A 16738-nucleotide genomic window follows, 5' to 3' on the forward strand; every position below is an offset into this window, starting at 1 on the left:
TTTTAACAAAATTTTCATTTAAATAATTTGTTAGACTGTTACTTACTTACTTACTATTTATTATACAGGGTGGTTCATCTTATTCGCCTCGGTCTCTGTACGGAAAACCACTTGATATTTTAAAAAAATTTCTTCACAGAAATATACAGGGCCTTTAATACTACAACCTTAAAATAATGTGAATTATACAGGGTGTTCCAAAAAAGAGTGGTATATCAAAGTTAAATTTTTTCTTATGGAATGCCCTATATCTGATGACATTATTGAATTGACCTTAAAAAATAAGCTATACTTTCGTAAGGGTTCCCTATACCTAAATACAGGGTGTTTTGATTTATTTCGATTTTTATAAAAATGTAAGGTTTTAGAAAAAAATAAATATCTACCAATCTAAGAAGCAGTAACAAATTCTTTCTTGGATCTTAATAAAAGACCATTTAGCATACTTAAACAGACGCTTATTGCAACAAAATTTCTTACAGGGTGGTCAAAATATGAGATTGTTCTATTAACAAATTCAAGCTGTAAGAACTTACTTATTTTAAATGGAACACCCTGTATCTTACTAGTCTGTCGAGTAGAAAATTTACTTAGCTTTCAATTCTTATTAGGGTTTCCTATACCTATCTCCCTTCATTTTTTAAATATTTAAAGATTTACTAATTTGTAAGCTTTAAAAATTAGAATTACATAAGTACCTATGTCGTGTTTATGTACAACACATCACCAACACCGGCAATATACTTAGATAAGATACTGTCATTAATGAAATTTTCAGTGTTATCATGTAGTCACACACAGTGTTGTATTATTTTAGTTGATTTTGGCCTGCATGTGAAATTGAATAATACGTTTATTTTAAACTGCATACCCTATATTACATGCCGTATTCTGGAAGATATTTAAATTATATTTCATTCCGTATAAGTATTTTCCATATCTTAACCCAACGGTTATTAAGTAAATTTAAGAACGCCACTTTTTGTTTGAATCTTTAAATCGCAATTACAAACAATTAAATGCAATGGCTACTTTGACGAAAACGAGCCTATTGTACAAAAATATGTAAAAATGGGTATTTATAGAATAACATGGGAATTTATATCTACAGAATAACATGTGTATTGAGAATGTTAACATGGAATTGAAGAGATTTTAAATATCTTCCATTATAAATAATAGAATATCGAGTATGTCATTTAAAATAAGAACACTCTGTGTGATTAAATGATAAATATGTGAATTTTATTAATGAAACTATCTTGACTAAGATATTTAAGTATATTGCCGGTGTTGGTGATGTGTTGTACATAACCACGACATAGGTACTTAATTCTAATTTTTAAAGCTTACAAATTAGGAAATCTTTAAATATTTAAAAAATGAAGGGAGATAGGTATAGGAAACCCTAATAAGAATTGAAAGCTAAGTAAATTTTCTACTCGATAGACTAGTAAGATACAGGGTGTTCCATTTAAAATAAGTAAGTTATTACAGCTTGAATTTGTTAATAGAACAATCTAATATTTTGACCACCCTGTAAAAAGATAGGTATAGGAAACCCTAGTACAAATTGAAAGCTAAGTAAATTTTCTACGCGATAGACTAGTAAGATACAGGGTGTTCCATTTAAAATAAGTAAGTTATTACAGCTTGAATTTGTTAATAGAACAATCTCATATTTTGACCACCCTGTAAGAAATTTTGTTGCAATAAGCATCTGTTTAAGTATGCTAAATAGTCTATTATTAATATCCAAGAAAGAATTTGTTACTGCTTCTTAGATTCGTAGATATTTATTTTTTTCTAAAACCTTACAATTTTATAAAAATCGAAATAAATCAAAACACCCTGTATTTAGGTATAGGGAACCCTTATGAAAGTATAGCTTATTTTTTAAGGTCAATTCAATAATGTCATCAGATATAGGGCATTCCATAAGAAAAAATATAACTTTGATATACCACTCTTTTTTGGAACACCCTGTATAATTCACATTATTTTTAGGTTGTAGTATTAAAGGCCCTCTATATTTCTGTGAAGAAATTTTTTTTAAATACCAAGTGGTTTTCTGTACAGAGACCGAGGCGAATAAGATGAACCACCCTGTATAAAAAAAAATTACTTTTCACCTTTTGAATTGATTACTTATTTCTTCTTTGAATTTATGAATGACTAAATGATGCTGTAGAACTGTTCAATAAAAAATTAACAAATATGGTATGTAATATAAAACAACTCTCTCTGTTTCACAAATAATCTGACTACTTCTTGTCATGGAATGTGTAGTCCTTGATTCTCCCACACGTGCTCCTAGAATCCTTCTCGTCCAAACTGCTTCACAAACAACAACACTCGCTCGAAATCTCTCCTCAGTTTTCCCTCTGCTCGAAATCTTGTGAAAATTGATACCAACCGGCTACTCGTTCCAGGCAGAAACAGGAATCTCTTCGGACACAAGGAGATTTAACTTCTCAACTTTTCTTTAACCACATAAAAATCATGAAAAATCCTTTAAATTAAATGAAAAGCTTACAATATATACTGCAGAATTAATAGCCATATTAGAAGCTCTCCTGTATATAAGTAATATGAAAATTACAGCAGAATCATTTGCAATTTGTTCTGATAGTAAAAGTGCTATTATGAAAATAAAAAATATCCACCAAGTCAGTAGTAATTATATTTTGACTAATACAGGGTGTCCCGGAAAATAGTGCGTTACTTTAAGGTATGGAGAGAATACACAATTTGGAACAAAAAAGTCCTATACCATTTTTTCTAAAGTTAACCGTTTCCAAAAAAAAGTTAACATTGTTTTCCATATACCTGTATTTTAATGTTTGGAAATTTTAATAAACTGGCAACATCGTACGCACTACGGCATAATAACATAATAAGAACTCGTTTGTGATTGTGATTAACAGTATTTAAAATAATCCAACCTAATAGTAGGTAATACTTATGTATTTACGATTTGTTTACTAAAATTATTTTCTTTTGAAATGTATTGAAATACCTATTGCATAATTTTAAACGAATTACACATCTTTTAACATAAAAACACATTTTTTAACTAAACTAGTATTATGTATTTAGTAAGGTCAAATGGGTTGAATGCTGAGTATTGCTGAGGGCTTTAACTGAATTACATAGTTTTAATAGTTTACAGTGGAACTTAAATACACCAGATAATGTCTCAGTAATTTGTTTACTTGTGAACTGAAATAACTAAGTTGTACTTACTTGAAAATAATTATTATACCAAATAGATGTTTCAAGTAACCTTTCACAAACACCATTCATAGGTAATAACATAATAGGTAATACACTCACTATTCGAAAACATTTTCGGCATTGACACTAAACAGGATTCTTTAAAACTATCTGTTTACTATCTATATTCTATCTATTTACATGGGACTGTCTATGCTTAAATTTGCGTACCGCACATAGTTGTCAGATTTAAATTTGGATACCAAAATACATTTTAATTTTTTGGTCAAACGGTTGCATTTAGAAAAAAATGTTATAAGAGTTTTTTGTTCTACATGGTGCCTTCTACCTATACCTTTAAGGAACGCACTATTTTCCGGGACACCCTGTATAATTATTAAACTTCAAGAATTACAAACAAAAAAAATCAACGTATCATTAGTTTGGATTAAAGGACATTGCGGAATAAAAGAGAATGAAGAAGTGGACGAAGATGCTAAGAAAGGAAGTAGAACTGGAGAGCTTTTAAGTTATAAATGTCCCCACAGTGAAATTGCCTGCCACGTAAAACCTATAATACTAGCCGAATGGAGAGAAATGTATAGTAACAGTCCAAAGGGAAAATTTTATAAAAACATAGTTACCAAGCCTCCTGGCCAGTCTTGGTTCTCAAGACTGTCGGGAAGCAAGCGGTTTTTCTCTGTTTTGTGCAGGTTAAGGTTCAACCATGTTTTAACTTCCCAGTACAAATATAAAATAAAATTGAGTGATTCCCCTAATTGTTCATGTGGAGAAGAAGGTACAGCGGAGCACATGATCCTAGGCTGTTCTAGAATAATAAACGAGGTTAAATTATTAAATGAAGAAATGGCCAAAATACCCAAAATCACCAGACCATATAACCTAACTCAACTATTAAGAGCAGAAGATTGCAATGTTTATCAAATTTTGTACAAACATATTTTATGTATTAGATTAAGTTTATAACCTATGTTTTTTTTCCTTTCGTGTTAAGCCCTATGCCTATCCGAGGTCCACCTGTCTCGTCTAAATGCTCTGATCGACCCCTGAGCGTCAAATTGTGTCCTAGTCTAATATCCCAAATTATATTGAAAAAAAGACAATGAAAAATAAAAAAAAATATATATAAAAAAAATAAATAAATAAATAAAAAACAAATACATAAAAAAATGATAAAAAAAAAATCACAATGAAAAGAAATAATTCCAAATAAAAACAAAAATCGTTGAAAATTAGATATACAGTCCATTCACTTTACAAATTCTCAACTGTAAACAAACGCACGTGGAAGCTAAACAGGGCCGTACTGAGGTGTATCATATGTTTTTTAAAAATATTTACTTTTGGAACTAATACCGTAAGAATTGCTTGAAATTTAATTGTAAACAAAATTTTATGTTCTTTTTAAGGGGAAAGGCGCAAAATATAGGCTGTCAAAATTTTTAATGTGTTTTAAATTGTATTCATTTTTTTCGATTCCTGAGAAAACTAATAAGTATTTTTGAAACATTTAAACGCAGAATAAAATATTACCTTATTACCGAGGGTCAAGAGTCCCTTAGAATAAATAAAAAGTTTCTTTTTAGTGAAATATTTGCAATTAAAAATCACCCTAAATTTTCTCTTTTATTTTCACCCCTGTAACTTATTAAAATAAATATTATAGATGTTTTCAGGGACTTTCGGCCCTCAATAATAATGTAATCTTTCATTCTGTTTAAATTTTTCAAAAATATTTATTAGTTTTCACAGGACTCGAAAAAAAATGAATACATTTTAAACACATTGATAATTTTGACAGGCGAAATTTTGCGCCTATGTCCTTAAGAAAAATGTGGTAAAATAAAATATTCATTAACTGAGATATACATAACAATGTGAACATTTTGAATAAAGTAGCATCATATTATAAGGTTATGTTATTTATAAGTTATGTTTTTGCTAAGAATGTTTTTTTTTTCGATAAAATATTTACTTTTTGGAATATTTGCAAAAAACCGTCTAAAAACGTGGTTATTTTGTTGTAAAATGAACATATTCACTCACAAATAGTTCGAAAAGTATTGACTTTGTGAAAAAAGTGAAAAACCGCTATAGAACAAAAGTTGCTTAGAATTAATCAACTTATCCACTTTATTCTTATTTTTGATGAATAAATACTTCGTTTATGGATACTAAAAGTTCACTACACAGACTACACACTATAAAACTTATAACTAACTATAAAACACGACCAGTCTTAATTAATAACGCAACACTAACTACTGTAAAGTACATAACATAACACAAAATAATATTATCTTAAAAATCAACACGCTAAAAAATACAATTTGAATTTGCAGATGCAGACTGACAAGTTAGGACCTGTAAAATGAGAAACCGCCTCGTTTAGGGCGATAAATTATATTTAATAGCTTCTTGACGAATGAGTGGACGAATCGTTAACACGTGCGTTTGTTTATGTTGGGAATTTGCTATGTGAATGTAGTGTAGGTATATAAAATAGTTCTTTGTAAAATTGGAGCAGGATTGTGATTGGATACATACCTGAACAAATCAGTAGAAAGCACTCCTTTAGAGCTTCCGCATAAATAATACAAATAATCCCAAAAAGGTAAGATGGCGAATGGACATTGACTCCGAAGCCAATAATGCTCAAATACACACACACAACTTCTCAACTCGATCAACGATTTCGTTTTAACACGATTCTGCTTACACGGCCGCCAACTTCATCACTTTACACCGACTTCTTACTTTTCAAAAACTGGACTGCTCTCTCCAGATGTTCATTCTACAGTGAAACTTTTTTCCTCCTTCAAGTCAGACTCAAACACTCCATTCTCCTTCCATCCGTCTCTCTCGCCAATCACAAAACATCCGCTCTACACATTACATCCCGCCTTTCATTTCTTAAGAACAAATTAATTTTGTATACTTTTCCATTTCTTCAAATTCCAGGAGACACCAAAATTACTTTTGTGTTTCTACATGCTATAAAAACCCGATATATTCTAAAACTCAACAATAATGGTGTTTTACCGTCTTTCCTTCCAAGAAGCATTTATAAATGTCCTACACGGTTCCCGGGAAGGGGGGTTATCGTGGAAGGTCTTGTCACTGGGAATTTTTCGGCGTCTACTTATTTCTTAATGATTCTTTAGTCAAAATTCACCGAGAGCGAAATCGCAGCACGTTCTTTTTTTAACTGAGCGCGAAATGAATTTTTTCTGCACTAAGTTCTACTATTCCGTAAGTATTTTACATCGTTTGAAATTCACATTGTATTACCAATATTTTTTTCTTTCAAAAACTATCAAAAACAGTTTTGGGGACATCAATACATTAGCCAAAATTTTTTCAGATTTTTCTGACTACTCTAAGACCACTTTTTGAGGCTTTGAAAATGATTTTTTCACTATTTTTACCCTTTTAAACGCTTTTGAGATAATGCTTTTTTCCGGGTGTAAGTATATAAATATACTTTACTCAATTTAATGATATTATTAGTATATATATAAACACAAAATACAAGCTTAAATTAGGCGCCAACTTGAAAAATATACTAATATACACTCACGGACAAAAATATTCCATATTTTGAAATTAGCGTGTAAAATAAAAAAATTTTGTGCTGCCCCCCAGTGTCATAGCTATTTCAGTTTTAATGTTTCATATAAATGGTATAATCGGATTTAAATTTAATGTGGGCTATATGGTGGCCAATATAATTTTTTTTAAATTCAATCTCATCAACGTAAGTATTCACTATTCTACCGACATTAAGACCTGCATCATGGTACACGAATTTGTTATCCAATATGGCTGGTAAATGGCAAAACATGATCTTCTAAAATGTTTTTAATGTGGATATTAGCTGTCATTCACCCAATCACCTCCACAAGTTCAGTATCTCCTTACCAAGAAATACCACTCCATAGGACTGTGCCGCCACCACTAAAATTAGCCCTCTTTATGAGGTTACATCTGGCATACCGGTCATCATATGGAAACAAGATTTATAAGACTTCGTCTACAGAAGAGTTGGTGAACAGTATGTCAATAATTGTAACATACAGAGCGTTAGTTTTGGTGGTGGCGACATAGTGCTATGGAGTGGTACTGCTTTGAAAGGACATACCGAACACGTGAAGGTGATTAGGCGAATGCCAACTGATATGTACATTGAAAACATTTTAGAAGATAATGTTTTGCCATTTGAAAGCCATATTGGATATGACATATTGGTGCTAATGCACTTCTTCTTGTCGCTAGCATAGTGAATACTTATCTTGATGAGATTCAATTTAAAAATTACACTGGCCAGTATATAGCCCAGATCAGATTTAAATCCGACTATAGCATTTATGTGATACTTTAAAAAATGACATTCGGATAAAAATCCTACTCCTATGATACAGGGGGGCTAAGGATAGCAGCACAAAAATTTCATTCCACATGCATATGCAATATTTTTGTCCGAGAATATATAAGTGACATACGTATTTTTGCATTATAGATGTTATAGGTAGAAATTCGATAACATACATAATTATAATATATTATTTATTTATTATATAAATAAATATGCAGATATATGTTGACCGCAAAATATTTAAAAATTAGAGATATTAGATGTATAATAAATTGGCAAAGTGTTACAACATTTTTTGTACTAAAAAAGAAAACAATTTTTTTTTTAATAATAATATTATTATGATATTATAATGCCTTTTAAATATGCGTTCATGGTATTTTAAACATGGTTATTGAATTTCTACCTGTAACACCTGTAATGCAAAAATATGCCTCTCTTATATATTAGTTAATTTTTTATATTGGCGCGTAATTTAAGCTTGTATTTTGTCTTTATAATACTAAAATATCATTAAGCTTAATAAAGGATATTTATATACTCACACCCGGAAAAAGAGCACTATCTGAAAGCGTTTAAAAGTGTCAAAAAAGTGAAAAAATCATTTTCAAAGCCTCAAAAAGTGGCCTTAGAGTAGTCATAAAAATCTGAAAAAATTCAGGTTAATGTATTAATGTCCTCAAAACTACTTCAGATAGTTTTTGAAAGAAAAAATATTGATAATACAATGTGAATTTAAAACGATGTAAAATACTTACGGAATAGTAGAGTTTTGTACAGAAAAAATTCATTTCGCGCTCAGTTGAAAAAAGAACGTGCTGCGATTTCGCTCTCAGTGAATTTTGACTAAAGAATCATTAAGAAATAAGTAGACGCTGGAAAATTCCCAGTGACAAGACCTCCCACGATAACCCCCCCTTCCCGGGAACCGTGCCTATTGTTTACTGCAAAATGAATACATGTATTTTCTAATCCGACCGTTTGTATAAGTCCGTTCACAGAAACACTAATGCTGAACGATTTTCACTTTCCGCGAACCACTGCTTATGACTCAATTATACTATTTACAATATTTGGCCATATACAGGGCGATGAAAATCTATGATCTCGTGGTCTTTAGACATAAATTAATTTCCTAAATTTTCCCCATAAAAATTATATAACAGTACATAATATTATTATGTATTATATATGAGAAATACATGTTTGGATTATCCGTGCATTTCAATTATCCGTGCCAACGTCCGGTCCCGAGGAGCACGGATAATCGGGGTTCTCCTGTACTTGTTTTGGGTAAATTTTTTTATATTGGTGCATTACTGTCATCTTAATGTAAACTTTTCATATCGCCTTAAAAGCGCTGCTTATATTTGACAAATATTTATTAACACATTCGCTGCCAGTTACCAACAGTATTTAATTTCATAGGCTAAGAACGCCATAAAGACATTCAGTGGCACCTGACTCAAGTAGCACAAATTCTTCATTCAGTGGCAGCAAATGTGTTAATAAGATTCCCACAATTCAACAAGCAAACACGTAAAAGTAAAAAATTCTTTTTACTATCAAAAATAAAAGATCAGGTGATCACTTACCTCACTCCAATCACTACGGCCTAAGGAGTTGATAGCAGCGACTCTGAACTTGTAAGCCGTGCCTGGTTCAAGGCTAAATCCTGAAGGATAATTTATGGTATAAGGCAACGTGTCCAACGTCAGATCAGCGGTGTCGTCATTTAACAAAAAATAACTCCGTACATCACAACTATTACCCCTAATGAAGCGAACAGTATACCAAGTGTCTTTAACAGGCTGTTCAGGACCATGAACATTATTTTCAGTCTTTTTTAACTCTTTTGAATGATCCAAAGCAGCAGAAGCTAACGCAGCTAAAGGATCATCATTGGGGGTCATATCTTCTGTTTTCAAGATGTCACTACTTTGACTATGGTAATTGTGATAATTTGGATCAGCTGATTGTTCTCGTCTACTATCTGTTTCCATCTTCACTGTATCATTGGAATTTTTCTCGACTATATTAAATGTACTATTGCTTCCTGTCCCTTGTTTTGCAGTTACGTTTATGTCTAACTTTGTTTGATCTTCTTCTGAGAATTTTATATCTGACTTCTCGGTAACGTCAGATTTCAATTTGACTTCAGTCTCGGATCTTTCTTCTGCTTCCATTTTGACTTCATTGCTGAGTCGTTCCTCTGCTTCCATATTGTCTCCATTTTCTGATTTTACCTCGGCTTCCAATTTATTTTCACTGTCTGTTCTTTCTTCAGCATCCAATTTGACTTCAACTTTCACTCTTTCCTTATTTTCCAATCTATCTCCGCTTTCTGGCCTTTCTTCGGCTTCTAATTTGACTTCATTATTTGTTCTTTCTTCACCTTCTAATCTCATGCTAACATCTGTTCCTACATCAGCTTCAGGTTTGTCTTCAGATTCTTTTATTTCATCTGATTTTGCTTCAGCTTCTGATATTGTTTCAGAGTAAGGTTTTACCCTAGAGTCTAAGCTTTCTCCAGTGTCTTTAGGTGTTAAGTCTGGGTCCCAGTCCATTTTTACATTTTCAGCAGTTGACATTTCTGACAGTTCTGTGGCGGTAGCTTGTGTAGAATCAGCTTCAGCTGTCGTAGTTGAAGGTTTTGTATCATCATCTTCACCATCTTTACCACCTCCATACAATCCTAAGCGATACCTACAACAAAATATATACATTATCCATTTTTTAATAAAATGATCATCCCCTTACCTAAAAGATTTTGGTGGCCTATTCAATCTAGAGCCTCCTTTCAATCCAAGAATAGAACCTCCTCCTATGAGACCCGTTGCAACTTCTATTTGGGCAGAAACATCGGATGCACTGCTCCCCTGGGGAAGAACTATTGTTTGCTCACCACCATCTAGTTTTACTACACCTCCTTTTTCAGGCTCAGGATCTATCAGACCAGCTTCTGCTGCTATGGCAGCAAGTGCTGCATCTGTTGTGGCTGGACTATCAAAGGAAGTTGAAGCTAGTATCAAAATAAAAAACGTCACATTTTCGAATAATGTATGTTTACATATTTACTACACAATTGAGGGGTGTAAAATCAAAGGCGGCAATCTCCACTTTTCATGTTTTGGGTTAGGGACGCCATTTGTTGCGTTTTATATTATCTGTTAGATAAAACTATTTTTGTAAAAACCAAAAGCGGTCTTAACTGTATACAAATCGCAGTGAAAAATTCATGTTAGGATCAAAAGCGGCAATATCCATAGCTGAGTGCGTACCAAACACGGCAATCTCCGCTGCGGGCCAATAAGAACCACGTTGTGCTCGCACGTGATCAACTGTGAATGTCTTGAACTCTGTAGAAACTTGTGAATATATACCCGAACTTCAGGATATTTTGGTTTACGTGATATGCATTTAAATTGCTTTTACATTATTGTTGAATATCAAAATATAAGTAACCGGCACAATGATGTTTAATTAGTTTCAAAACTGGTAATAATCATTTTCATATCAGTCAATATACTAGCGTTGCAAACAAAAGCGGCAATCTCCAAACAAAAATATTTAAAAAAAGAAAAATAAATAATTTCTTAAGCTCCTCCTTCTAGACATCCGATCACAAACCAAATTTTATATGATGATTCTTATCAGTTTTATTGCGTTAATTTAATTCTGCTAGTTTCTACAGTTTTTCGCGGTTTTCCAAAATTATGGAAATGGGAGATTGCCGACTTTGATTTTACATCCCTCAATTAACAAAATATATTTAACATTTTATAGTAACAGACTTTGCTATGAACATAAGGTATCCTTTCATGCATTGTCCCTAGATTTTAAACAAGTGTATGATAGGATAAGAAGGTATAAAATCTATGAAGCACTAAGCTTTTTAGAAAACTGATTGGTTACTAAGAATAACCTTGAATAGGATGCGAAATCATGTAGTAGAGAGGATTCTCATCGGATGAATTTGAAGTGAATAAAAGTCTTACACCTTCAATTTCGAAAGAGTACGTTTTAAGTATCTGGGGCCATAATCATAGCTGACAACGATGTTACTGAAGAAATAAAAGACAGAATCCAATCAGCAAATCGCTGTCTATTCGCACAGGATAAGTTTATAAAATCAAAAAATCTTATAAGTTCCAAGATCAAAATCTATAAATCCATCGTCAGACCTGTACTAACATATCTGTGGCTATTTGCAAAAACTTGATATGTCAAATAGAACAAGTTTTTAGTAGAGCGAAATTAAAAATATATAACCTCATGACAATTTGTTTTTATTTTTTACTCGCTCAAATTTTATTAGATTTTTATGAAATTTCGTATATAAATAAATAAAATGCTGCTTAAACTAATAGTGTACATTAATTTTGGAAATTCTATTGTGAAAAATGATTTTACTAACATATCATGTTTTGGCAAATATCTTAGATGCCATATACAGGGTGAGTCACCACTAACGGGACGGAAGATTACAGCGAAATGGTAAAAGATTTGAGAAAAATTTAAATTGAATAGTTTGTAAGTTGATAAAATCTACATTTTAAAATTATTTTGGAATATACAGGGTGCCCCAATAAATGGCGGCGTATCAAAGTTATATTTTTTCTTATGGAACACCCTGTATTTTATTGCATTTTTTAATTATCCGCAAAAAATAAGGTATAGTTTCATAAGGTTTCCCTATACCTATTACAGAGTGTTCTTGAGTTATGTTGACTTTTCTTAAAATGTGAAGTTTAAAAAAAAGGCTTATTCTCCAGTTATTTAAGAAATTATCAAAACATTACTTTTACGTCTAAATAGTTGGATAATGGTTGAATGTATTCCATGATTAATTATTATACATTTGTCTACAGGGTGTTCAAAATTTACAGTTTCATTACTGGAGTATTCAATGTGTCATATGATTCTTATTTTAAATGGAACACCATGTATATTAATAAATAATTATACTAAACAAATTTACCTCTTTCGAATGGTATATGGATGTCCTATACCTAGGTGTCATAGTTTTTGCGTAATTTACAATTATTTAAATTCTTAATCTGTAAATCGATTTTAAAACAAAAGATGTAGTTAATTAATGTCATTGTATGAAATTGTCAGTTTATGACAGTACGGTCTGGTAATTATCAAAACTATAAACATCCGTGTATGAAATTCAATTTTTTTACTTAAAAATGGCTTTGGCAGGGCCAGTTACATTCAAATTTAATTGTTCCTAAAAATGAATAATCACGCCATCTATGAAAGAGTAGACATGCTACTTTGCATTGGGGAATATTTTTAAAATTGTCTCTTAGCTTCTAAAGTTTACGCTTAAAAGTATCCTGTGACACACAAAAAGGACGTTTTTAAGAGATTTCTCGATAGATTCTGTGCTAATGGTAATGTTGCATAGATACGAAAAGTTAAATAAAAATAAACCATTTATTTTTGATGACGTTAACGAACTTGATGTACTGCTTTCTGTTACGGAAAACCCAAATACTAGTACGAGAAAAATTTCGGGTCGATTGGAAATCAGTCAAACGAGTGTATGTACAATATATAAGAAAAACCACTATCATCCGTATAAAACTCAACTTACAACAGCATTAGACAGAACAGGAACGTTTAACTTTTCGTTTATAGACTTTAGAATTTGAAGAAGATACTGATTTTTTTAAGAATGTATTGTGTACAGACGAATCTACCTACTTTTCATAATAATCGTCTAGTTAATAGACATAGCTTTCACTTTATTATGATACAGGAAACAAACATTTTACTGTTGATTGGCAACACCGATGAAGTGTTAATGTTTGGGGCAGTATTCTGAGCGAGTACGTTATCGACCCATATTTTGTTGACGAAAATCTGAATGGAGCAACTTTTTTAAATTTCTTAAAACAAGTTTATTGGATCCTTCTTAAAACCTTCCACTTAGCGTGCGAACAAACATGTGGCACCAATTGGACGGAGCTGCTGCTTATTTCTGACGTTATGTTAAGAACAACCTCAATATGAAATTTAGAAATAAATGGATAGATAGATTCGGTCCATATATTTGGCCACCTAGGTCACCAGGATTGACCAGGATGATTTTTTTTAAATGGGGTTATATTAAAAATGCTACACTTCCTACCCTACTACCTCAGATGATATTTTTATGAAATTAAGAATTTCGAACGTTTTTGCTTCTATAGCACCAGCTATGTAAATAATGTAAACAAATCATTTAAAATCGCTTGGTGTATAAACATTTTGAATGTGTACCTATTACATAAGTGATTAATATCCATGGTGTTCTGTAACTGTAAATTTTGAACACCCTGTAAATAAATGTGTAATAATCAATCATGGGATGCGTTAATTATAAGATTATTACCAGACCGTATTGTCATAAAATGACAATGTCATACAATGACATTAATTAACTTCATCTTTTGTTTTAAAATCGATTTACAAATAAAGAATTTAAATATTTGTAAATTACGCAAAAACTATGACACTTAGGTATAGGACATCTATATACCATTCGAAAGAGATAAATTTGTTTAGTATAATTATTTATTAATATACATGATGTTCCATTTAAAATAAGCATCATATGACACATTGAATAGTCCAATAATGGAACTGTAAATTTTGAACACCCTGTAGACAAATGTGTAATAATTAATCATGGAATATCATTTAACCGATATCAACCTATTTAGATGTAAAAGTAGTATTTTTATAATTTCTTAAGTAACTTGAGAATAAGCCTTCTTTTAAAACTTTACATTTTAAGAAAAGTCAGCATAACTCAGAACACTCTGTACATAGGTATAGGGAAGCCTTATGGAACTATACCTTATTTTTTGCGGACAATTAAAAAATGCAATAAAATACAGGGTGTTCGATAAGAAAAAATATAACTTTGATACGCCGCCATTTATTGGGACACCCTGTATATTTCAAAATAATTTTAAAATGTAGCTTTTATCAACTTACAAACTATTAATTTAAAAATTTTTTCAAATGTTTTACCATTTCGCTGTAATCTTCCGTCCCGTTGGTGGTGACTCACCCTGTATAGACATATCATGTCAAAGTGAAGTATATAAAATACGTGAATATCATAATTACAAAATAAAAACCGAAGAAATTTATAATGAAATTAAAACTTGATATTTAATAAAGATGGTTACTTTTAATCAATTTATAAAATAATGTAAAATTCACCAATTTATTGAATATCTAAATTTAAACTTCAGTATAAATCTCTTTGAAATGAGTAATAACAATTAGCAAAATTATTTTTATTGTTCACTGTTATCAATCTACATAAAAAAGCAATGTTTATCATTTAAAAATAAAACATTAAATTCCATCATTTACATTCTCACTAGTCTTGAGTCCGTGGTAAAATGGATGGTACACTGGATCAAGGTATTGCAGCAGGAAAAGCAAGTCTTCCTTTTTTTGATGTTTTATGGGTTTAGGTCCACTATAAACAGGTTCTAATGTAGGATCCATCTGCTGCCCTCTGCGTTTAATATTAAGGGTAGAAACGTCAAGACCTTTATGTGCATATTTAATGTCTATAACACCCAACTCTTTACCAAAACGTAGAACTTTTATATCATGCCATTTCACATTTTTATTATCCACACCTTTATCACGCTTTACATAGATATTCTGGAGAAGTTTTGAATACGCTAGAAAATCTTTCCTCTGCATTTCGATAACCTGGAATTTCTTCTTACCGGGGACAGGTTCTAACAAACTGGTACCAGTCATGAGGTATCCTTATTTCAATTTGTGACGATTTTTTTGGCACGCTCAATTCTTGCATGGTCGGCATCACATTCCATTCTAGTATGACCCACTTCCAGGAACTTGTGTTGTATTTCATTTATGGTTGTTGATCTATAAACAAATAAAGACAGTCCTCCTGCAACAATGTTATTTTTGTTTTGTCCGGGACAAGAATCTGAATATAGAACAACTTTTTCAACTGTATCAACTAAGCTGTCAAGGTATTTTAAAAGACAAGAAGCAACTTGATCTCATCCACGGTCTGACAACCCCTCATGCCACATAAAACATGAAGTGGTATTTTCAGTGCAATTTCTGATGGTGAGGTTATATGTCCAGAGCAATATTTTATAGTAGACTACATTTGTGCTTAAATTGGGTGTTGGTAGGTTCTGTTGTAAGTCAAATACTAAAACAACCATTTTACCGCTACTGTTTCTGGAGAACTTTATATCTGCTTTTTTTTCACCATAGGCAATCTCTGCTAGCTGGAGGTGTTTATTTTTCTCTTCATCCACGGCTGTACGTATTTCTTCACTATTAGAGGATTTTTTCTTGTTTTCTAGATAATCACAAGTTTTACATGTATCGATACTAGGATTTTTAAATTTATATCCAAGTTCTTTAAAAATCTTAGCATAAAATGAATATGATACAGGCATTGTTCTGTTTGATACATAAAGATCATACATAAGTTTAATATTTAGATTGGGTGCTAAATAGAGTCGACTTGTGTGTCTTCGAGAGTAGTGGCTCTCATATTTTGGAAAAGACTCTATGTGTTTTATAGCTTCAGCTTTTTCGTTTGGTCGAGCGTTATGTGGTTGGCGTTTTCCAGATCCATTAGGTTCTATAAAACCCGTGGGTGATATTTGTCTTTTTTTTATCAAAATATCAATTTTTCCTCTTGTGATACCATGTAGATACTGGAACATGTATTTGCAAACTTTTAACGTTTTGTCGTTATATGTGATATTATAGGATACCACAATTTGTCTGTTTTTATTATTTCCTCGTTCTACTTTATCTTTTCTTTCTGTCTTCTTTGACTCAATCTTCACTCTTTCAGAAATTACTTGGTCTTTGTCTTGCACTTTTTTAAGAAAATCATAAAAAATTTATTTTTGTTCGTCTATGGAGAGTTTCTCGTGACATTTATTGCGACAGCAACTAGTAAGCGCTTGAAATACTTTTGCAGGTTTTTGTATACCTTTTTTTGTAATATATTCTTCTCCTAACATCTTCTTTTCTTTCATTTCTAGTCTGTTATATTTCGGTTTTTTAGTTTGGACATTAGAGTTATTTATTTGGTCTTTGCCTTCGTCA

The 16738-nt window shown here is 31.5% G+C and overlaps 1 protein-coding gene across 1 annotated transcript in view; it reads right to left on the minus strand.

Annotated features, from left to right (window-relative positions):
* The window catches only part of LOC114333953 (host cell factor 1), a 91830-nt gene that overhangs the window by 37378 nt on the left and 37714 nt on the right, over positions 1–16738 (minus strand). Inside the window, exons 11-12 of the mRNA XM_028283952.2 lie at positions 10373–10634; positions 9208–10318 (exon numbers count right to left, since the gene is read on the minus strand). Coding sequence (XP_028139753.2) covers positions 9208–10318; positions 10373–10634 — 1373 coding nt within the window. The remainder of the gene's footprint in view (positions 1–9207; positions 10319–10372; positions 10635–16738) is intronic.

The sequence above is a fragment of the Diabrotica virgifera genome, chromosome 10, assembly GCF_917563875.1.
Source record: "Diabrotica virgifera virgifera chromosome 10, PGI_DIABVI_V3a".
Classification (NCBI taxonomy): domain Eukaryota; kingdom Metazoa; phylum Arthropoda; class Insecta; order Coleoptera; family Chrysomelidae; genus Diabrotica; species Diabrotica virgifera.